General features: G+C 61.3%; 3 protein-coding genes across 12 annotated transcripts; all 3 read left to right on the top strand.

Moving 5' to 3' along the window:
- Positions 1-2,344: 2,344 nt before the first annotated feature.
- Positions 2,345-10,342, top strand: SMARCD1 (SWI/SNF related, matrix associated, actin dependent regulator of chromatin, subfamily d, member 1). Of its 2 annotated transcripts, XM_037411733.1 has the most exons (14): positions 2,345-2,534; positions 2,656-2,843; positions 3,481-3,537; positions 4,943-4,985; positions 5,071-5,193; positions 5,447-5,569; positions 6,063-6,179; positions 6,495-6,596; positions 6,681-6,842; positions 6,941-7,038; positions 7,475-7,610; positions 7,961-8,083; positions 8,325-8,426; positions 8,647-10,342. In XM_037411733.1, the coding sequence occupies exons 1-14, from the start codon at positions 2,367-2,369 to the stop codon at positions 8,698-8,700; spliced, it is 1,596 nt and encodes a 531-aa protein (XP_037267630.1). In that variant the 5' UTR covers positions 2,345-2,366; the 3' UTR covers positions 8,701-10,342. The 2 variants fall into 2 exon arrangements, with proteins under 2 accessions (XP_037267630.1, XP_037267631.1); XM_037411734.1 differs by lacking the exon at positions 3,481-3,537.
- Positions 10,343-11,599: 1,257 nt separating this feature from the next.
- On the top strand, positions 11,600-20,227 carry GPD1 (glycerol-3-phosphate dehydrogenase 1). 7 transcript variants are annotated; one of them, XR_005108038.1, is made up of 10 exons: positions 11,600-11,713; positions 11,877-12,054; positions 13,486-13,626; positions 14,264-14,402; positions 15,285-15,397; positions 15,698-15,931; positions 16,099-16,205; positions 16,459-16,555; positions 18,246-18,378; positions 19,170-19,255. XR_005108038.1 is itself a non-coding variant. In XM_037411761.1 (9 exons), exons 1-8 carry the CDS (start codon positions 11,673-11,675, stop codon positions 16,553-16,555), a joined length of 1,050 nt encoding a protein of 349 aa, XP_037267658.1. In that variant the 5' UTR covers positions 11,600-11,672; the 3' UTR covers positions 20,151-20,227. The 7 variants fall into 7 exon arrangements, 4 of the variants coding, with proteins under 4 accessions (XP_037267658.1, XP_037267657.1, XP_037267656.1 ...); XR_005108037.1 differs by lacking the exon at positions 19,170-19,255 and adding an exon at positions 18,783-19,162; XR_005108036.1 differs by lacking the exon at positions 19,170-19,255 and adding an exon at positions 18,467-19,162.
- On the top strand, positions 16,472-20,670 carry LOC119159183 (cytochrome c oxidase assembly protein COX14). Of its 3 annotated transcripts, none has more exons than XR_005108041.1 (3): positions 19,686-20,075; positions 20,151-20,398; positions 20,570-20,670. XR_005108041.1 is itself a non-coding variant. In XM_037411790.1 (2 exons), exon 2 carries the CDS (start codon positions 20,159-20,161, stop codon positions 20,315-20,317), a length of 159 nt encoding a protein of 52 aa, XP_037267687.1. In that variant the 5' UTR covers positions 16,472-16,555; positions 20,151-20,158; the 3' UTR covers positions 20,318-20,670. The 3 variants fall into 3 exon arrangements, 1 of the variants encoding a protein (XP_037267687.1); XR_005108040.1 differs by having other exon boundaries at positions 20,151-20,501; XM_037411790.1 differs by lacking the exon at positions 19,686-20,075 and adding an exon at positions 16,472-16,555 and having other exon boundaries at positions 20,151-20,670.
- The last annotated feature ends 15 nt before the right edge of the window (positions 20,671-20,685 follow it).

Here is a 20,685-nt window from a genome sequence, read left to right as displayed (position 1 = left end):
GCTTGGGTCCTACAAATTTCCAGCTACAAAGAGCAAAAGTACTGCGCCAGATCCAACGCTGGGCATCCAAAAAAGCACTCAGGACCCCGTGGGGACCAAATAATGGTCGGTGGGTGAGGAACGTTGAAATGCCAAAGTCCCTGCTGCCCCTTGGTGCCGCTGGAAATGGCAGACGGGAGTTTTGCATTTAAACCAGAACCGGTTTAAAGCTATTCTGGTCCTCCTGCACCAGAGCTGGTGCTGCAAAGGCCACAGGGTGGGCTTTGAATAGGAACAAGATAACCTAGCCAGGCCCAGAAGGGAGTTAATGAAGCGAAATTAATTACAGCCAGGCACCGTGAGTAGCCAGCGCAGCCGCCGGCACCCGCAGCAGCTCCCATTGTGGGGGCAGGCGGTGACCCCGACCCCTCCAAGCTGTCATCTCCCGCAGCTCCCCGTTATCCTGCCGGGCTGCGCTGGGAGAGGTGACCCCATCCATCTGTCACCGCCGTGCGTCGCATCGGCGCGGCCGTCGTGGGACATGAGGGTGGTGAGCCGCAGCGTGCGCCGGGGGGGTTACAGCAGCCCGGTGACACCAGTGACACCAGCGGGAGCAGCTCTCGGGGATGAGAGTGGAAAAGTGGAAAAGCCGCAGGTTTTCACACTTGGGGCTCGGATGCACACACGATGCGTGCGCCCTCAGAGCACTCCAGGACCCTCAGGGAGTACCGGGACCCCCAAAACAGCCAATGCAATTCCCAGGGGGGGTACGGCAGCAGCCAGGCAGGACACTGACATGAGCAGCTCTCACATATGAGAGCAGAAAAGTAGGAAGAAATGGAAAAGCCGCAGGTTTTCACACTCAGGGCTCTGATGCACACACGATCCGTGCACCCTCAGAGCACCCCAGGACCTTCAGGGGGTACCTGGACCCCAAAAACAGCCAATGCAATTCCTGGGGGGGTTACAGAGCAGCCAGATGACACCAGCATGAGCAGCTCTCGGGTATGAGAGTGAAAAGAAATGGAAAAGCCGCAGGTTTTCACGCTCGGGGGTCTGACATGTGATCCGTGCACCCTCAGAGCACCCCAGGACCCTCAGGGGGTACCTGGACCGGACCCCCCAAAACAGCCAATGCAATTCCCAGGGGGGTACAGCAGCAGCCAGGCAGGACATTGACATGAGCAGTTTTCACTTATGAGAGCAGAAAATTGGGAAGAAATGGAAAAGCCACAGGTTTTCACACTTGGGGGTCTGACACGCATGTGATCCATGTGTCCTTAGAGCGCTGCAGGACCCTCAGGGGGTACCTGGACCCCCAAACCAGCCAACACAATTCCCGGGGACACCAGCAGGACACTGACATGAGCAGCTCTCACATATGGGAGTGAAAAAGCAGAAAGAAATGGAAAAGCCGCAGGTTTTCACACTCAGGGCTCCGACATGCATGTGATCCACGAGCCCTCGGTTCGCTGCAGGACCCTCAGGGGTACCAGGACCCCAAAAACAGCCAATGCAATTCCCAGGGGGGTATGGCAGCAGCCAGGCAGGACACTGACATGAGCAGCTCTCACATATGAGAGCAAAAAAGCGGAATGAAGTGGAAAAGCCACATGTTTTCACACTCAGGGCTCCAATGCACACACAATCTGTGCACCCCTGGAGCACCCCAGGACCCTCAGGGGGTACCTGGCCCCCAAAAACAGCCAATGCAATTCCTGGGGGGGGGGGGGTACGGCAGCAGCCAGGCAGGACACTGACATGAGCAGCTCTCACATATGAGAGCAGAAAAGTGGAAAGAAATGGAAAAACCGCAGGTTTTCACACTTGGGGCTCGGATGCACACACAATCTGTGCATCCTCAGAGCAACCCAGGGACCCTCAGGTGGTACCTGGACGCCAAAAACAGCCAATGCAGTTCCGGGGGGGGGGGGGTACGGCAGCAGCCGGGCAGGACACTGACATGAGCAGCTCTCGCATATGAGAGCAAAATAGTGGGAAGAAATGGAAAAGCCGCAGGTTTTCACACTCAGGGCTCTGATGCACACACGATCCGTGCACCCTCAGAGCACCCCAGGACCCTCAGGGGTCCTGGACCTGGACCCCAAAAGCAGCCCCCAGGAACCTGCCCCCTCCCATACAGCCCCAGGCCCCTGCCTCACGACCCTGCCCCCTCCCACGCAGCCCCCTACCCTCAGCCCCTGCCCCAGGCCCCTCCCCTAAACCCCCGGCCCCGCCCCCGCAGGACGCCAGCGGCCCCGCCCCCCCGCCGGTCCTCCCGCCAGCAGAGGGCGGCGGCCCGGGGCGGTGCCTCTCTAGCGCGGCCGGCGCGCGGCCTCTCTATGGCTGTTTCCGGTTCCGGCCCGCTCCCCTTTGTGCTGGAGAAGATGGCGGCGCGGGCGGGATTCCAGTCGGTTACTCCCAGCGGCGGCGGCGGTGGGGCCGCTGCCGGGGCCGGCGCGCTGGGTCCGGGCACGCCGGGCGGGCCGGTGCGCATGGGCCCGGCTCCGGGACAGGGCCTGTACCGCTCGCCGCTGCCGGGAGCCGCCTACCCGGTGAGGCGGGGGAGGGGCCGGCGGGGACCGGCGCTGCGCGGGGCGGGGCGGGGGGCGGTGGAGACGGGGGCGGCCCCGGCTCCTCCCGGTGGGCACTGGACCGGTTTTCTTTTCTCCGCAGCGCCCCGGAATGCTACCGGGCAGCCGGCTGGCGCCGCAGGGCCCCGCCATGGGGCCGCCCGGTTACGGCGGGAGCCCGGCGGTGCGGCCCGGGATGGCGCAGGCCAGCCTGGACCAGGCCCGCAAGCGGCCGGCGCCGCAGCAGCTCCAGCAGGTGCAGCCGCAGGCCGTGCCCAACCGCAACCACAAGTAAGGGCCGGTGTCCCGGGCCGCGGGGGGTCTCGGGGCATCCCGGGATCAACCCGGGCAGCGGGGGGTCTCGGGGCATCCCGGGATCAACCCGGGCAGCGGGGGGTCTCGGGGCATCCCAGGATAAAGTGAGGGGTCTCAGGGCATCCCAGGATAGACGCGGGCAGCTGGGGGTCTCAGGGCATCCTGGGACACCCCTGGGCAGCGGGGTGGTATCAGGGTGTCCCAGGATAAAGCTGGGCAGTGGGATGTCTCGGGGCATCCCAGGATAAACCCGGGCAGCGGGGGGTCTCGGGGCATCCCAGGATAAACCCGGGCAGCGGGGGGTCTCGGGGCATCCCGGGATAAACCCGGGCAGCGGGGGGTCTCGGGGCATCCCGGGATAAACCCGGGCAGCGGGGGGTCTCGGGGCATCCCGGGATAAACCCGGGCAGCGGGGGGGTCTCGGGGCATCCCGGGATAAACCCGGGCAGCGGGGGGTCTCGGGGCATCCCAGGATAAAGTGAGGGGTCTCAGGGTATCCCAGGATAAACCCGGGCAGCAGGGGGGTCTCAGGGCATCCCGGGATCAACCCGGGCAGTGGGATGTCTCAGGGCATCCCCAGGCGGGGGCACAGACACGATGCCTCTCCCCAAAGGCCCCGCGGGGAGATGCTGGGTTTCGGGGTGCAGGCAGGGCCCCCTGGAATCGGAGGGTGAGTGGTGACCCCTCGCTGAAGCGGGGGCTGTACGGGGTGGGGGGCAGCGGCGTCAGGCACGGCCTGGGGGGAGTCGGTGGGTCGGGCTTCTCCTGGCTGCTGCTTCTTGGGCGGCCGAAAGGGATGTCTGGTGCCTTTGGAGCTCCTCTGGGAGACCCGTCCAGCAGAGAAAAGAATAACCTGGAGCCGCTGACAGGAGCGAACCCCTGTTACGTTTGTAGCGGCGTAACGTGGCGCTCCGGTAACGCTGGGAATTCATCCCTGGATTTCAAATCCTAGAAAATTCAATCTCAAGCTCATTGAGGCTCGCGAGCCGCTTTGTTTAGGCGGTGTGTGCCAGCGCGCCCTTCCCAGCTGGCCGGCACCCCGTTTTCTGAGCTCTTGTAGGGAACGTGAGGTGGGGAGGGATCGGCTGGCTGCACCGCCGCGGGGTGCGTCAGCTCTGCGGGGGGGGTTGTGGGGCGAGCGAGCCTGACTGTGCTGACGGGGACGATGACACCCCTGAAAATGAGAACCTGGGCCCCCGACTGGCATCCAGGCTGCGAGTTCTCCCACCGGTGGCTTTGCACAGGGAGGGGAGCCCCCAGCACAGCCTGACGCCCCCTCCCCCCCTGCTCCCAGCACCCCTGGGCCCCCCTGCACCTCCCCCCCTGCTCCCAGCACCCCTGGGCCCCCCTGCACGTCCCCCCCTGCTCCCAGCACCCCTGGGCCCCCCTGCACGTCCCCCCCTGCTCCCAGCACCCACGGGCCCCCCTGCACCTCCCCCCCTGCTCCCAGCACCCACGGTCCCCCCTGCACCTCCCCCCCTGCTCCCAGCACCCACGGGCCCCCCTGCACCTCCCCCCCTGCTCCCAGCACCCACGGGCCCCCCTGCACCTCCCCCCCTGCTCCCAGCACCCACGGTCCCCCCTGCACCTCCCCCCCTGCTCCCAGCACCCACGGTCCCCCCTGCACCTCCCCCCCTGCTCCCAGCACCCACGGGCCCCCCTGCACCTCCCCCCCTGCTCCCAGCACCCACGGGCCCCCCTGCACCTCCCCCCCTGCTCCCAGCACCCACGGGCCCCCCTGCACCTCCCCCCCTGCTCCCAGCACCCATGGGCCCCCCTGCACCTCCCCCCCTGCTCCCAGCACCCACAGGTCCCCCCTGCACCTCCCCCCCTGCTCCCAGCACCCCTGGGCCCCCCTGCACCTCCCCCCCTGCTCCCAGCACCCCTGGGCCCCCCTGCACCTCCCCCCCTGCTCCCAGCACCCATGGGCCCCCCTGCACATCCCCCCTGGGTTACCGTGTGACACTAAACCGGAGGATAAGCCGTCGCCTTGCTCCCTTCGTGAGCGCCTGCGGTTAATTTGCAGAAAGCCGTTGCCATTTTCATGCCCGTGTCTGCCTCTTCTTCCTTCGCAGCGCTAAGAAGAAGAAGATGGCTGACAAAATTCTACCTCAGAGGGTGAGTGGCACCGTGCAGTGGTGCGGCACGGGCTGGAGGAGCGTGGGGGAGCCGGCGGTGATTTGCATTCTTGATTGTCGTGTAGATTCGTGAACTCGTACCCGAGTCTCAGGCCTATATGGACTTGCTGGCTTTCGAAAGAAAACTGGACCAGACGATCATGCGGAAACGCTTGGATATCCAGGAGGCTTTGAAGCGACCCATTAAGGTAGGGGAGGGTCACATTCTGCTGGTCCTGAGCCAGGTTTGGAGGTTCTGGCTTTGGTTAAGACAGCAGGAGGGTGCCGAAGCGTGGGGCACGTCCCTGTAAGTGTGGCACGCTGGGAATCTTAATGCTCCGGACGTAGAGCGTGGGGAATATGAGGCAGCTAAACCCACGAAGCTCAGTTTTAGCAAAACATAAGCCAGATGGTCAGCCCTTTATTTCAGAATTCACACTGAGCCGCTGCGTTTTCTCCTAGCAAAAACGAAAGCTACGTATTTTTATCTCCAATACCTTCAATCCAGCCAAGTCTGATGCGGAGGATGGTGAAGGGACAGTTGCCTCCTGGGAGCTCCGGGTGGAAGGACGGCTGTTGGAAGACGTAAGTGTGAAATCCCCAGCTGCAGAGGTGCCTTTCTGGATCTGGAATTGGCAATGAAACCAGTTTCTTAGCGTCCGAGAGCACAGCTAGGGGCTTGATATCCTCCTTCGTCTCTGTTTTCCAAGGAGTCTGATGGTGCCGAGACCGAGAGCCCAGCTTGGAGACCGATGGGTGTCCCCATGGCAGGACACGAGTTATACAAAGTTCTTATAGCTCTAAGAATTAATGGTGAGAGCAGATCAGTGGCCCTTGTGTCCCCTGGCTCTGAGAACCAGGGTGCTTGCACTGTACGTAATTGCCGAGCGATTGAATTCCTGCAAGCTCGTCTTTTTAACTCCAGGCTTTCACTTTCTGACTTGGAACTTGATTTTTCAAGCACACGTTGGTGAATTTAGGTGTTCAGAACTTCAAAGGAGCGCTGTCGTGCACGGTGGCTGTGCTTGAGTGCTGAAACTTGCTGTCCTAACACTTTTCCTTCCTGTGTTGCTTGCAGTCTGCTTTGTCCAAATACGATGCCACCAAGCAGAAAAGAAAGTTCTCATCCTTCTTTAAATCTCTGGTCATTGAACTTGATAAAGACCTGTATGGCCCTGACAATCACCTGGTAGAGGTGAGCTGCTTTTTGCTGTGTTGCCTCTAAAAACGGGTTGGTGTTTCGGCAGACGACAGGGTTTGTGTAACTTGAGAGTTGAGGGCACTGAAGGCTTGAACAAGTGGCTGGGAGCCAGGAACTCTTGAATTCTTATCTTAGCTTTTCCTCTTGACTTGCTGGGGGTCTGAACGAATGTATTAACTCTTGTTTCTAAGTGGGAATAAGGCAAACTTGAGGTGGGTGGGATTTACTGGCAAGCTCACTGGGTGGCCAGCGGCAGGAGCAAAGGGGACCGGGTGTGGGGCTGCTCCTAAATTCCCTCTCCTGGTGCAGTGGCACAGGACTGCGACGACTCAGGAGACGGACGGCTTCCAGGTGAAGAGGCCGGGAGATGTAAACGTGCGCTGTACTGTCCTTCTGATGCTGGATTACCAGGTGAGATGTTGGGTGTAACAGCGCTGGGCACGTCCCGTGCGCCGTGGCTGTGGCCACCTCACCTCTCTGTGCGTTTCTTTTCAGCCTCCCCAGTTCAAACTGGATCCCCGCTTGGCTCGTCTCTTGGGGATTCACACTCAGACGCGCCCGGTGATCATCCAGGCGTTGTGGCAATACATCAAGACTCACAAGCTGCAGGACCCCCACGAGCGGGAGTATGTCATCTGTGACAAATACCTCCAGCAGGTAACGGGGCGGCCGGAACGAGCGACGGTTGCGGTTTTTCTTGGTCGGCGGGCGCCGAGCTGCCCGTTGCGTCCCTCAGCCCCATGTTTCCGTCGCAGATATTTGAATCTCAGCGGATGAAGTTCTCTGAGATCCCCCAAAGGCTTCACGCGTTGCTTATGCCCCCGGAGCCGATCATCATTAATCACGTGATCAGGTGAGACGGGTCCACTTCTCTTCCTATTTCTGGGAAGGAGAGCGGAAGGGATGGGCGAGGCTGGCACAGGAAGGGGATGTGACACGTTCTGGTTTTCAGCAGCCGTTCCCATGTCGCCTGTCGTTGTTTCTACGTACAAGAACAGCCGCCTCTCTCCGTTACCGCGTCCCTCTTTCCCACCAGGCGCTCCCACGTTCCTGCTGTCCTTTTTGCATTACGCTTTTGTAGCTTAGATGGAGCAATCGCTGGGTCCTCGTGCTGCCAAGCCAGCCGGGGAGCTGCGCTGCGTGGTGTCAGAGCCGAAGTTAGCGCCACCACGAGCGCAGCTTGGCCCTGCCTGCACCCCATATGCTGCGTCAGTCCCGGAAGAGCTACGGTTTGGTGCTTTCTTGAGCTCTTTAATTATTTTGGCTTCTTTCTCGTGGATGGCTCCTAGTGTTGACCCAAACGACCAGAAGAAAACAGCCTGCTATGACATTGACGTGGAGGTGGACGATACCTTGAAAACTCAGATGAATTCCTTCCTGCTGTCCACAGCCAGCCAGCAGGAGATCGCGGCGCTGGATAACAAGGTGGGAAGAAGCCCCTTCAGCTCTGCCCTCCTCACGGCTGGGTGGGAATGTGTCCCTGGAGCAGGTGACCCCTGCAGAGGCCAGGGGTTCAGCTTTGCTCTTTCGTGCCTTGGGAAGCTGGGGTGGGATCAGCCGTGCTCACAGACAGGCGGCATCACCTGGAAATGCAATTTTAAAGCCAACACTGGGAAAACCGGTAATATTTAGAGCAGGAAACTGGAAGTTGAAAATCCCGATGGGTGTAAGTCAATCGGGGAGTATAAGAATTTGCCTGGTGGGTTGGGTCCCTTGATGTTTGTCTGACTTTTTCCCCTATTCAGCGGTTTAGTTGCTGTGCTTATCTCCTTCAGATTCATGAAACAATAGAGACAATTAACCAGCTGAAGACACAGCGTGAGTTCATGCTGAGCTTTGCCCGAGATCCTCAGGGCTTCATCAACGACTGGCTACAGTCCCAGTGCCGGGATTTAAAGGTAAAACTTTTCTCTTGTGTGGAAGGTGGATCCAGTCACACGCTCCCCTCATTATAACCAGCTCCCGCAGAGAGAGGGAGGCGATTTCCCGCTCGGAAAGCGAGACTAGAATTGGAGTCAGGTGTAAAAACCTGACCTGACTGTAGTGAAATTTCTTTGAGGGAAGGGGAGGGGGCCCGGGTTCGCTCAGCACAGCCGGAGTTTCCGCGCTCCCTGAACTGCCGTCCTTTGTGCTCTCCAGACAATGACTGATGTGGTTGGGAATCCTGAAGAGGAGCGTAGAGCTGAGTTCTACTTCCAGCCATGGGCTCAGGAAGCCGTGTGCCGATACTTCTACTCCAAGGTGAGTGTCCCCGGGCAGGGGTCCCCCTCCCTACCCAGCGGCTTGGGGTCCCTGTCCCTTCTCGGACACTGCCCGTGGGAAGCGGCGGTGCTCAGCTTCGCTTGTACCCTCGGTCCCAGTTTGAGTTCATCCCTTTTCCAGCTGGGTCCCGTGTTACTGGGACGCTGTGGCACTGCACCATCTGAATCTGCTAACGCTGCGCCTTTGGCTTCTCTTGCAGGTGCAGCAAAGACGGCAGGAACTGGAGCAGGCCCTGGGAATCCGTAACACATAGGCTGCTCCGCTCCTCCCCAGCCAGAAGGCAGCACAGCTATTTTTGGCGACGGAGAGCTGCAGAGTACGCCGTTAAGGCTCACATAAACCCACGCCGGCAGCGAGGCCCACGTCATTATTCATCCTGGCATTGTCCCTCTTGGGGCAGCTCCAGGACAGCTGGGGTCTTCTGGGGTTGTGACAAGCAGCCGGGCTCCGCTGAGCACACGTTTCTACCTGGTTTTCTTCCTGACTGTTGCCTTGTCAGTCCCAAGGCTTCCGAGAGCCTCCCCGTGACTCCGTGCTGCCTGTAGTGTCCCCAGTAGCCGGTGCAACCGCTGCCTCGGAGCCTTTCTCACGTTCAGAACCCACAGCCCGTTCTTCCCCAACTAGCATCTAGTTGTGGCACCAAGACCTGGCTCTGGGAAACCTGGATCTGCTGTAAATCCGGGGAATTCGGGGGCTGGTCTCTTTTTTCCTGCCTCGTTTTATAGCCAGGGGCCGGGAGACGCAGCGGGCAGGATGCCACGAGCTGACATACCTCCCTGCCCTCACTCCCTCGCTCGGAGGGGGCTGCTGCACGGGGCTGCCTCATCGGTCACCCTCTCCCTCGAGGAAGTTACTGGTCTGTGTAGAGAATTGCTTCTTCCCTCGTCCCGTTTTGGTTTGGTTTTTTTTTTTTCCCCTGCCCTGCTCCCTTCATATTCTTTGACAGACTGTGCTAGGGGAGGCGAGGCAGCGGCTCGCTGCAGGGATGTGGAAGCGTTGGTGAGACTTCTCGGCGCTTCGGAGGACCTACAGCCACCCGCGGACCCGGCAAACCGCCCGGCTGCTCGTTTTCCCTGTAGCAGGGAGAGGGGGATGCAGCAACCGCCTGGTGGGATTGCGCGGGGGCGTAGGCTCATTCCTTTGGGACAGTTATCCTGTGTCACTTGCTGCGGGCACCAGCAGCTCCTGCGTGTGGATCTGAGGGTGTAACAGGACAGTCCTTGGGATCGGATGGATCTCCGAGCGGACACGGGTTAGCAGGGGATCCCGTGCTGAAGCTCCTGTGGTTTTTAGTCAAATTTTAGATTCTGGGGCTGCCCTAAGGCCCAGCATGGTTCAGGAATGTACAAGTAGATTTTCTCTGCTGTGAGGAGTAACAGCCCAGATGCCTCTTCATGGGATGAGTTACTAGTGAACTAGTGGTCAGGAGTAAGAGAGTGGCTTCTCTTCACCCGGATCTCGGTGTTTCTGCTCGGGACTGTAATGCCGACGGACCTCCCCGCAGCCAGCCGCGGCGTGGCGGGGAAGGTGGCTATGGATTTGGGAGCCTGGGTGGCCCTACTTGTGTCTGTGTTACTACATGTCCGTGAGTAATAGGCTCTCGCCGTCCCTTCTCCTTTGCCCCCTTATGAACCGGCTCCTCTGTGGTACTGGGGTGAAGGTCTCGGTGCTGGTGAAGCAGCCCACTGACTCCTCAGGGTATTCACGCATGAAGGATGCTGAGTACTGCGTAGGCAAACCTAGCTGTTGCAGAGTAACTGCTTTTCTTAACTGAATATTATGGTTTTTTCCATGGACCAAATTTTTCTTTTTCTTTCCTTTTTTTTTTTTTTTTTTTTTTTTTTGTACTGTATCCTTGTAGACGTCACCCAGTTTTAATAAAAGCCTCCTGCGAAGGAAGCTGTCCTCCCTCCTGCGCTGACAGCACGCTTTCAGCAGCTGCCTCGGTGGATGACACTTGCGTGCTTGCCTGGGAAAGGACGGGGTTATCTCCCGTTTGGTTTTTTCCAGTTGATTATTTACAAAGCCAGCTGGGTTAAGAGACAGGAGAAAGCTCTTCCTATTTTGGCCTTTCATGTAAGGATCTCCTGGCTTGGCGAGCCTGCTACGCCTTCTGCAAAGTGCGCTTTTGTGGTAAATAAGCGAAGTAACTTGAGCAAAACTGGAAAGGCAGCGACCAAGCTGCTGACAAAAATCCAGGCAGCTCGGTTTGCACATTGCAGCCTTGCAGAATGGTGACAGCTCGTTACAAGCCCCAAGGGAGCCGGGCATAATTTTGAAGGAAAGTGGATTAAAGTTTACGTTAGGAGGATTTAAAACTATGCGAGAGGCGAATCGCTCTCGTCGCCCGGCCTTATTTATAGAAGTGGGAATGTAATGCTTCCCAGAAAACCTGAAAGCCCTTGTTGCAGGGGAGGAGATGCTGTGGGGATGGAGGAAAGGGCAGCGCTGCTGCTGCAGGCTGGGGGGGGGGGCTGGCCCGGGGGTGAAAATCCCCCTTCTTGGGCAGGAGGGGAGGATAAAATGCCTTGGGCAGGGAAGGGGGGAGAGGAGCGGCAGTCACGGCTCCCACTTCAGCCGAGAGCTGGGATCTGAGCTCCTTCACCTTGGCTTCGGGGGAGAAATCCGCACCTGCGGTGCTGCCCCCGCGTTGCTTACCGAGCTGGGAGCGCTGGGAGCACTGGCCGTGCCTGGGGAAGGGCTGGCTTTGCCCCGCCGGGGCAGGGTGCTGTGCTCCCCCCCGGGGCAGGGTGCTGGGTCCCCCTGGGGAAGGGCTGGCTTTGCCCCCCCGGGGCAGGGTGCTGGATCCCCCTCGGCAGGGTGCTGAGTCCCCGGGGCAGGGTGCTGTGTCCCCCCCCGGGGAAGGATGCTTTGCTCCCCCCCGGGGCAGGGTGCTGAGTCCCCGGGACAGGATGCTGTGCTCCCCATCCCCCCGGGGCAGGGTGCTAGTTCTGCCCCCCTGGGCAGGGTGCTGTGTCCCCCCCCGGGCAAGGTGCTGTGCTCCCCCCCCCCCCCGGGGCAGGGTGCTGTGTCCCCGGGACAGGATGCTGTGCTCCCCATCCCTCCGGGGCAGGGTGCTGAGTCCCCCCCGGGCAGGGTGCTGAGTCCCCCCCGGGGCGAGGCGGGGCTGGGGGCGGGTCGGTGCCGCCCCCGCTCCAGGCGGCCTTGAAATGCCATCGGCGGGCTCAGGGCTCAGCGCCGCGCAGCGCCCCGGCTCCCAGCACCATGGGCGGCAAGAAAGTCTGCATCGTGGGCTCCGGCAACTGGTGAGCGACCAGTGCCTGGGCACTGGGGTCCCCTCTGCCCGCGCATCGGGGTCCCGGTCCTCCCCGCGCCCCCCGGAGCCCCCGTTTCACCAGGACCCCCGTGATCCGTGGTGCACCGGGCTCCCTGGTACCCGCTGCCCACGGCTCCGCTCTGCCCACGCAGGGGCTCGGCCATCGCCAAGATCGCCGGCACCAACGCGGCGCGGCTGAGCACCTTCGAGAGCCAGGTGAGCATGTGGGTGCTGGAGGAGGAGGTGGGCGGCCGGCGGCTCACCGACATCATCAACACGGAGCACGAAAACGTCAAGTACCTGCCAGGGCACAAGCTGCCCCCCAACGTGGTGAGTGTGACCCAACGTGGTGAGTGTGGCACAACCTGGTGAGTGTGGCACAACCTGGTGAGTGTGACCCAACGGGGTGAGTGTGGCACAACCTGGTGAGTGTGGCACAACCTGGTGAGTGTGACACAACCTGGTGAGTGTGACCCAACGTGGTGAGTGTGGCACAACCTGGTGAGTGTGACCCAACCCGGTGAGTGTGACCCAACCCGGTGAGTGTGACCCAACATGGTGAGTGTGACCCAATGGGGTGAGTGTGACCCAACCTGGTGAGTGTGACCCACGGCAGCAGCCTCCGGTCTGGTGCTGGTAATAAATAACTGCACTGGGAGCTGCTGGATGTGCTCCCTGGTGTGCTGGGCACGAGGGGATGCACCGGGAAGCGTGGGACGCGGCTGCGCCTTCCCGGTGACCTTGGTCCGTGCTCGGACGAGCTGCAGCCCTGGCTGGCTTCGCTGCCTGCGTTGCTCCCGCTGGGCTTGGGGCCATGTGGCTGCCCCGAGCTGGCGGCGGCGGCGTGCGGGGAGCCGAGGTGGCATGTGGGGAGCCGAGGTGGCGTGCGGGGAGCCGAGGTGGCATGTGGGGAGCCGAGGTGGCATGTGGGGAGCCGAGGGGGCGTGCGGGGAGCCGAGGTGGCATGCGGGGAGCCGAGGTGGCATGTGGGGAGCCGAGGGGGCGTGCGGGGAGCCGAGGGGGCGTGCGGGGAGCCGAGGTGGCTTGTGGGGAGCCGAGGGGGCGTGCGGGGAGCCGAGGGGGCGTGCGGGGAGCCGAGGTGGCATGTGGGGAGCCGAGGGGGCGTGCGGGGAGCCGAGGGGGCGTGCGGGGAGCCGAGGTGGCATGTGGGGAGCCGAGGGGGCGTGCGGGGAGCCGAGGGGGCGTGCGGGGAGCCGAGGTGGCATGTGGGGAGCCGAGGGGGCGTGCGGGGAGCCGAGGTGGCATGTGGGGAGCCGAGGGGGCGTGTGGGGAGCCGAGGGGGCGTGCGGGGAGCCGAGGGGGCACGCGGGGAGCCGAGGTGGCACGCGGGGAGCCGAGGGGGCGTGCGGGGAGCCGAGGGGGCGTGCGGGGAGCCGAGGGGGCGTGCGGGGAGCCGAGGTGGCATGTGGGGAGCCGAGGGGGCGTGCGGGGAGCCGAGGTGGCGTGCGGGGAGCCGAGGGGGCGTGCGGGGAGCCGAGGTGGCATGTGGGGAGCCGAGCCCACCGGGCTCGCTGGTGCTGAACATGATCCCAGCTCTTCCCACGGGACCAGCTCGGCTGCGTTTGCCCTGCTCTGCTCCGACCCCTTTGTCCTGCCAGCTCAGCGCCTTCGTCCCTTCCTTCCCTTACGCTGGTACCCCCCGCGGTCACTCCCAAGCCCCTTCTCCCCTTGCCCTGGCTTCGGGACACACGCGCTGCACAACTACAGGCGCCAGCTGCTGACAGCAGTCGTACTCTTCAGGTAGCGGAGCCAGACCTGCTGAAAGCCTGCGCCGGGGCTGACATCCTCCTGTTCGTGGTGCCCCACCAGTTTATTGGCCAAGTCTGCGACCAGCTCAAGGGCCACGTAAAGAAAGACGCGGTTGGGGTGTCGCTCGTCAAGGTGGGAGCGGGGGGAGCGCTGCCCGGGCTGGGGGGGAGGGCAGGGGGTACCCGGAGGCAGCCTGGATCTGAGAGGCTGCAAAGGGAGTCCTGGGATTTTGGAGCAGAAATTGGGCTCTGGGGGTGGGGATGGGGGGCAAAGGGGGAGGGGGGCAGAGTCTTTGTGGGGATTTGGGGGCGTAAAGGATGAGAGGATGTGGGGGATCTCAAGCGCTGTGAGGAGTGGGATGCAGCTGAGCACTGGGGGGGCTGTCGGGATGGGTTGGAGCACTGCAGGACAGGGATCACGGAAGGGTTTGGGTTGGAAGGGACCTTAAAGACCACCCAGTTCCAACCCCCTGCCAGGGGGACCCCCCCCCCACCAGCCCAGGGTGCTCCCAGCCCCGTCCAACCTGGCCTTGGACCCTTCCAGGGCTGGGGCACCCACAGCTCCCCAGTGCCAGCGCCTCGCCGCCCCCACAGTAAAGAATTTCTTCCAACAGCTGCTCTACATCTCCCCTCTTTTAGCTTAAACCCATTCCCCCTTGCCCTGGCACTATGTGCCCTCGTACAAAGTCTCTCTGGCGATGGGATGGGGGCTGGTGGGGCCAGGTCTCCGGCAGAGCAGGTGCTCATCTCCATCCCTGGTTGTCTCCCAGGGGGTGGACGAAGGACCAGATGGGCTGAGGCTGATCTCAGACATTATCCATGAAAAACTGGGAATAGAGATGAGCGTCCTCATGGGGGCCAATATTGCGAACGAAGTGGCAGAAGAGAAGTTCTGTGAAACGACCATCGGTAAGGAGCCGTGACCCCTTCGCGTTAGCAGCCCTTGTTTCTAGCGAGCAGGAAAAGGCAAATGGGCGAACGTGGTGCGGCTGGAACCGCTGCTGCCTGGCGTGAGCTGGCCCTTTGTCCCTGGGGAGTTAGGCTCCCGTAGGAGCTGGATGAACTCAGGGTTTACGATGTGATCGCTCCCTTCGTTAAAAATGTGCATTTCACAGACCCTGAGGATCAGGGAGCCTGCCTGGTGCAAATTAGAGGGGTGGCCACCGAGAGACCCTTTAGAAACAAGAGTCACCTTCGTTCCCTTGGGCTTCAAGGCACGCTCACCTGGATCTCATGTTGTTGCCAACCAGGGCCACTTGAAAGTTTATCTGGCGACTGTTCCTAACATCCTCCGCGCTGGCTGTGAGTTGTGCACAGCAGCCAAAACCAACCAGAAGGGTTTGGTGGGTTAGAAATTACGGGATTCCAAGCGTCTGTACGTTAAACAAATGCAAATGTGCTGTGCAGGAGGCTGCAGGGACTGGGGAGGTGTAAGCAGAGCGTGCTGGCGCTGCAAGCTCTCGCACAGGACACCTCAAGAACATGGGAGAATTTTCCAAATCCAAATGTGCAATGTTGGAAGATGCCTTTAATCTGCTGGGCGTGGAGTTTCTGCCTGGCTTGACACAGCAGTAGGGATTATCCCCATTTTCTGGGAATCCCGACGTTGAACCTTGCTTATCTGGCAGGCAATGTGTGCGTGGCGCTTTGTGGACCTGGAAAAGTTTAGCGATGTCTCTCCGTTGGGCAACAGGTTCCCCTTGCTACAAAGGTTGTGGTGGAGGAGAGCGGCACAGTCCTGCCTTAGGGTCTCCTTCCATCATCTTCCTCCTCCTCCCTTTGTCTCATCAGGCTGCAAGAACGCGCAGCACGGGCGGACGCTGAAGGAGCTGATGCAGACGCCAAACTTTCGGGTGACGGTGGTGGAGGAGGCTGACACCGTAGAGATCTGCGGGGCTCTCAAGGTGGGTGAGCTGCTCACCGGGCTTTGTGGGTCTTAGTCAGCAGGGCCTGTGGTTCTCTAGGAGCTCTGGGGTGGAGGCTGCCGGCTGAATGATCCTGCTGGATACTGCCCTGTGGCTCGCTGAGACCTTTGAGTCCCCCTTTGGAGGGATCTGTGGACGTGTCCTGTCCAGGGAGGAGGGATGACGATCGCTGGCATAGGCAGGGGCAGGCAGGAGCCTGTGCTTGGGATCACGCATGGACACCACAGAGCCCTGAGCTCCTTTGGGAACAGATCCCTCTGTGCTGCTGCTCTTTTCCAGAACGTCGTGGCTGTCGGAGCTGGTTTCTGCGATGGGCTCGGCTATGGAGACAACACAAAAGCTGCCGTGATCCGTCTGGGGCTGATGGAGATGATCGCCTTTGCCAAAGTCTTCTGTAAGGGCTCCGTCACCGCCACCACCTTCCTGGAGAGCTGCGGGGTCGCGGACCTCATCACGACCTGCTACGGTGGCCGCAATCGCAAGGTGGCCGAGGCTTTCGTCAAGACGGGGAAGGTAAGAGGAGCAGGGAGCAGGCAAGGCTGATGTCTGCAGGGAGATGAACCCAATTAGCATCGTGGTACCATGCCTTCGTTTGCTGCCGCAGCCTGGCTCCGGGGAGGGAGCGCGGGGCGGCGGGTGGGCTTGCAGGGTCCAGCTCCCTCACCGTTGGGTTCTTTCAGTCTATTGAGCAGCTGGAGAAGGAGATGTTGAATGGGCAGAAGCTGCAGGGTCCCCCGACGTCTGCCGAGCTGCATCGCATCCTTAAAAGCAAGAACTTAGTGGAGAAGTGAGTGCTGTCACCTCTCTCGTCCCCTTTTTGGGGCTGGGGCTGGGCTCTTTCCTGCAGCTGTGGGAGGGGAAGCCCCCCCTCAGCATCTCTGCTGCTCGGGTCGGTCTCTGCACTGCCCAGGGTGGGAACAGCCAACGTGCCGCCGTCCCACCCGCTCCCACCCCGTGGTCCTGCACGTCGCAGCAGAAGCCGGGGTGCTCTGCCAGCCGTGGCGACAGGGCAAGGGGTGACTTTGTCCATCTGCCCACAGGTTCCCCCTCTTCACAGCCGTGTATCGGATCTGCTACGAGGGCAAACCTGTTACCGATGTCATCAAGTGTCTCCAGAACCACCCTGAGCACATGTAGGTGGGTTCTGCCTGCAAAACCACTGATCCTGCCGAGAGGAGCCGAGAGCTCCTGCCCACACCTACTTGCTCTGCTGCTACAGCTTTGTAAGGGGTCCGGATTTCCTGGGAGCCTTGCAGAGTTGCTGGAAGGGCAGAGGTTCCCTTTCCCAGCCCTGGACACTGCCAGCCTGAGCCTGGCATCTGCACGGAGGTACCTGCTGATCTCCCTTTCTCTCTGAAGGGCTCGTGTAACTGCTGCTGCTGCGTGGGGTCTGCCCAGCGCAGTGCTGAGCATTTTCCCCCTTTCAATTTCTCTTGCCCTGATGGATTCAGTTCAGGGACTCTGCCAGGTCATCCTGATGGCTCCGGGCTGTGCAGAAGGCACTGCCTGGAAGGACGAGCTTTGCTGTTAGCTCCACGGGGCCACTTTGCATGATGCCAGCCCTTTCCTGCTTGCTGCTGTTCTTGGCTTAACTCTCATGGAGCGGGCACAGCTCCCTGCGGGGCTCCACCGGGGTGGCTGAAGCTCCTCAGGACTTTCAAAGGGGCTGAGGATCACTCTTCTTTCTAAGCAACGCCAGCATAGAAGATAGCAGCATTCTTTTCCCACCCTGCCATGTGCTGCTTCCCCAGCCACCACCAGCTGCTCCTGGCGGACGCTGTGGCCAACGCTTCAGCTGCTCCTGGTGAACACCATGGCCAATGCTTCAGATGCGAGGGCAGCCCCAAGGCGCAACTTCCGAGCTTGGTTTGTTTAGCTTTTTTGCTCTTGCAATCAAACCTGGCCCCTGCACCCAGGGAACTCCCCTGTTGTCACACGTTTGCCTGTGCTAATTCCACGTCCACTGACTGTCCCTGGACAGCTTTTCTCCCTCTGGTCAGTTTGTCCTCTGGCTGGCTTGGGCAATGCAGGGACCAACTGCCCCAAAGTCTTTCTGAGCAGCTGGCAGGCTGCGTAACCCTTGGCAGCGTACCTGACAAAGCAGTTGGGTCATGTTGCTTTTAGATGAATGATCCACAGCGCCTTTTTGCCATTTCCTTGGCTTGCTCCGGTCTATGCCTTATCCCGGTCTTTTGCTTCTCCATGTGGCTTCCGAGAACACGGGTTCCGTGCTTACTTTCCCTGCTGTCTCCTGTGAGGGTGCTGGAAACTGCTAAGGCGCAAGGGGCAGCCGCAGACATGTGAGCCGCAGGAGGTACGAGGAGACCTCCAACATCACAGGAGGGGACAGAGGTCTCGTGCCTCGTGCTGTGCTGTTGAAACTTGCCCCTTGTCCAGGCGGGTGCCACGTGCCTCTCTGGTCCTCTGAAGCTGGCTCGCTCCGCTCGTGTTTGCTCAGGGCAGCGTGGCCAGCGGTTCACTGATCCCTGGCAGGGCTGGCAGGCCAGGGCTGCTGCAGGGCTCGCTGTCCACCCCCGTTCCGGGTCCTAGTGCTGCTGGGTCTCTGATTAGCAGTGTACTTTTATGAACATTTGAAAGAATAATAAACTCTGAGAGGTGAAGGGAGACATGCTCTTTGCTCTGTGGCTCTGGTGCATCATTGTCTTTGGGTTGTTGCCTGCTGGACCGGCTAAGAGCGCAGAACAAGGCACTGTCAGTTCCCTCCTGGCTCAGCACCCTTGAGTGCTGGCTCAGAAACAGCCAGAATGCCCCCGCAGGTCACTGTTCAGTCACAACGTAACACGGTGTCCCACTTGCTTTTCCTCAGCAGCGGTTCCGGCGTTAAAAGTTTGGCTGTAGGACCAAAGAGGGCTGAGACTGCGATGTTGAACTGGGTACAGAATCCTGACCCTTCTACCTGGGGCCTGCAGGAGCTGGGCCAGGACCCCACTGTGCCCCAGGTACCCCAGGCCTCCCCTTCTTTGATCTCTTGGCTTCTTGGGACACGCTGCATTGTTTTATTCATCTTTTCTCAACTGCTTTTCCCAGATTTGCCTTGTCCCTGTTTTTCTTTGAAATGCATCTCATACCGAGTGACCTTTCCAGGACTGTTAGCCCTCTGCTCAGCTCTTGCTAGGGGAATTCAATCTGCTGGCACTGCAGTTGTTTCTGTGCCTTTTATTAGACACGCTTTCTCACTAGGCACTCTACGACCTTTAAATTTAACTGAGCTATCGTACGGAAAGTAGCCAGCATCGGTTTCCTCTAATGAGGAACTTTACTGAGGTTGGAGGGAGGATAAAGGAAGTCCATCCAGCATGTTCCTGCAGGGCTGGCACAACTTCTCGTTCCCTTTGTCTTGAAGTGCTTCAGGAACCCCAGCTCAAGGCTGATGTAAGAGAGAGGGTCTGGGAGCGCTGCTCCCTCCACACGTTGCAGCCTCTCGCCTTGGCTCACTAGACTCTTGCCAGCACCTGCCCGCAGCCGCAGCAGCATCTAGAATTGTGTTTTGGACTTGCTGGTAGCTCCTCTGCTGTGGAAGTGCTTTGTGCATCCCTCCTGGCGTGGGTTTCTTTGCCCCAGGGTGCTGCTGGCAGTGCCCGAGCCCCTGCAGACCCTCCCAGGAAAGATCCCAAGCCTCACTTGGGGGCGGCTGTTGACAAATCTCTTGCTTTAAGCCTCTTAGACACCCCGTGCCTTGCACTAGTGCCGGAGTTCATGAGCTATAAAAAGTCTTCCCTTTGCCATTTAGAGTTATGTTCTGCAGCCTCAGCACATCCCGGCGCTTCAGGACTCTGCAGGAGCCACTGCTGCGCGGTGGCCTGGGGAAGGGACGAGGGAGAGGGGGGTGGCTGGCAGCCTGGGTGCCCACGAGCACCCCAAGAGCAGAGCAGCGCTGCGACAGCACTGTTCAGATGCCAGCGAGGAGCTCTGGGAGGCACCAAGAGCCTCTCTGGTGCCTTTGGAGCTCCTGAAGCCCTTTAGGAGCACCTGAAGCTCTTTTGGAGCTCCTGGAGCCCTCTAGGAGCACCTGAAGCCGCCCTGGAGCAGCTCCTGAAGTCCTCCTGGAGCAGCTCCTGAAGCCCTCCTGGAGGAGCTCCTGAAGCTCTTTTGGAGCTCCTGAGGCGCTCCTGGAGCACCTGAAGTCCCCCTGGAGCTCCTGAAGCCCTTTGGGAGCACCTGAAGTCCTCCTGGAGGAGCTCCTGAAGCCCTTTTGGAGCAGCTGAAGCCCTCCTGGAGGAGCTCCAAAAGCCCTTTGGGGGAGTGCCTGAAGCCCCCTTGGAGCAGGCTCCTCGTCTGCCAGCATGGGCTGGGCCCTCAGGCAGGCGCCTCAGCCAGGGTGGGCCGTGTGCGGCCTGGCCTCCAGCCGGTGCAGCTGCGGGCAGGCCCCGGGGGGCTGCCGGTGCCTCAGCGCCCCGCAAGGTGCCCGGTGCGGCGGGGCAGGGGCTGTGCCGAGGAGAGGGGCCCGGGGGGCTGGGGGCGCCGCCTGAGGTAAAAACGCGCGGCCGCCCGCCGGCAGGGGGCGCTGCAGGCCGCCGCCTCGGCGGACTCCACATCCCAGCAGGCAGCGCGGCGGCCCGCCGCTCTCACGTGACGGGAAGGGGCGGGGCGCTGCCCGGAAGTGCAGGGCGGTGGGACCGGAGCCTGAGCAGTGCAGGTAGGGAGATGGCGGGGGCGCCGGGGCACGCAGGGGAGCGCTGGCGGCCCCGCTGACCCCCGCCCTGTGTTGCAGGCGCGGTCATGGTGTCCGGCAAGCAGCTGGCGGATTTCGGCTACAAGGCCTTCTCCAGCTCCATGCTGCTGCTGACGGTCTACGGCGGGTACCTGTGCGGCGTCCGCGCGTACCACCTCCTGCAGCGCCGCCGGGAGCGGCAGAATGCGGCCGGCCCCGAGAGCTGAGGGGGGGGCTGGGGCCCCATCCCACCTGGAGGGGAGCAGCGACCCCCCCACCCCCGGTTCCCCCAGCCTGGGGGAAGGGAGGTCCGGCCCCGAGAGCTGAGGGGGGGCTGGGACCCTGTCCCACCTAGGGGGGAACAGGGACACCCCCCCCCCCCCTCGGCTCCCCCAGGCTGGGGGAAAGGAGGTCCAGCCCTGAGAGCTGAGGGGGGCTTGGGGACCCCTCCCTAGCTCCCCCAGGCTGGAGGAAGGGAGATGGGGCCCCATCCCACCTCTGGGGGAGCAGGGACCCCCCACCGGCTCCCCCAGGCAGGGGGAAGGGATGTGGAGCGCAATAAAAACAATGTGAAAACACTCAAGTGTGGTGGTGC

The sequence above is a fragment of the Falco rusticolus genome, chromosome 19 (assembly GCF_015220075.1).
Source record: "Falco rusticolus isolate bFalRus1 chromosome 19, bFalRus1.pri, whole genome shotgun sequence".
Lineage (NCBI taxonomy): Eukaryota > Metazoa > Chordata > Aves > Falconiformes > Falconidae > Falco > Falco rusticolus.
Note: the sequence above shows the minus strand (reverse complement) of the source record. Positions and strands in the feature narration are given on the sequence as shown.

Excerpts from the sequence above, each read along its gene's own strand:
- LOC119159183 (XM_037411790.1), top strand. The coding sequence starts at position 20,159 with ATGGTGTCCGGCAAGCAGCTGGCGGATTTCGGCTACAAGGCCTTCTCC.
- SMARCD1 (XM_037411733.1), top strand. The coding sequence starts at position 2,367 with ATGGCGGCGCGGGCGGGATTCCAGTCGGTTACTCCCAGCGGCGGCGGC. Across the intron at positions 5,194-5,446 it reads CTTTGAAGCGACCCATTAAG|CAAAAACGAAAGCTACGTAT; the intron begins GTAGGGGAGGGT and ends GTTTTCTCCTAG. Across the intron at positions 6,597-6,680 it reads TTCTGATGCTGGATTACCAG|CCTCCCCAGTTCAAACTGGA; the intron begins GTGAGATGTTGG and ends GTTTCTTTTCAG.
- GPD1 (XM_037411761.1), top strand. The coding sequence starts at position 11,673 with ATGGGCGGCAAGAAAGTCTGCATCGTGGGCTCCGGCAACTG. Across the intron at positions 15,398-15,697 it reads AGATCTGCGGGGCTCTCAAG|AACGTCGTGGCTGTCGGAGC; the intron begins GTGGGTGAGCTG and ends GCTCTTTTCCAG. Across the intron at positions 15,932-16,098 it reads CTTTCGTCAAGACGGGGAAG|TCTATTGAGCAGCTGGAGAA; the intron begins GTAAGAGGAGCA and ends GGGTTCTTTCAG.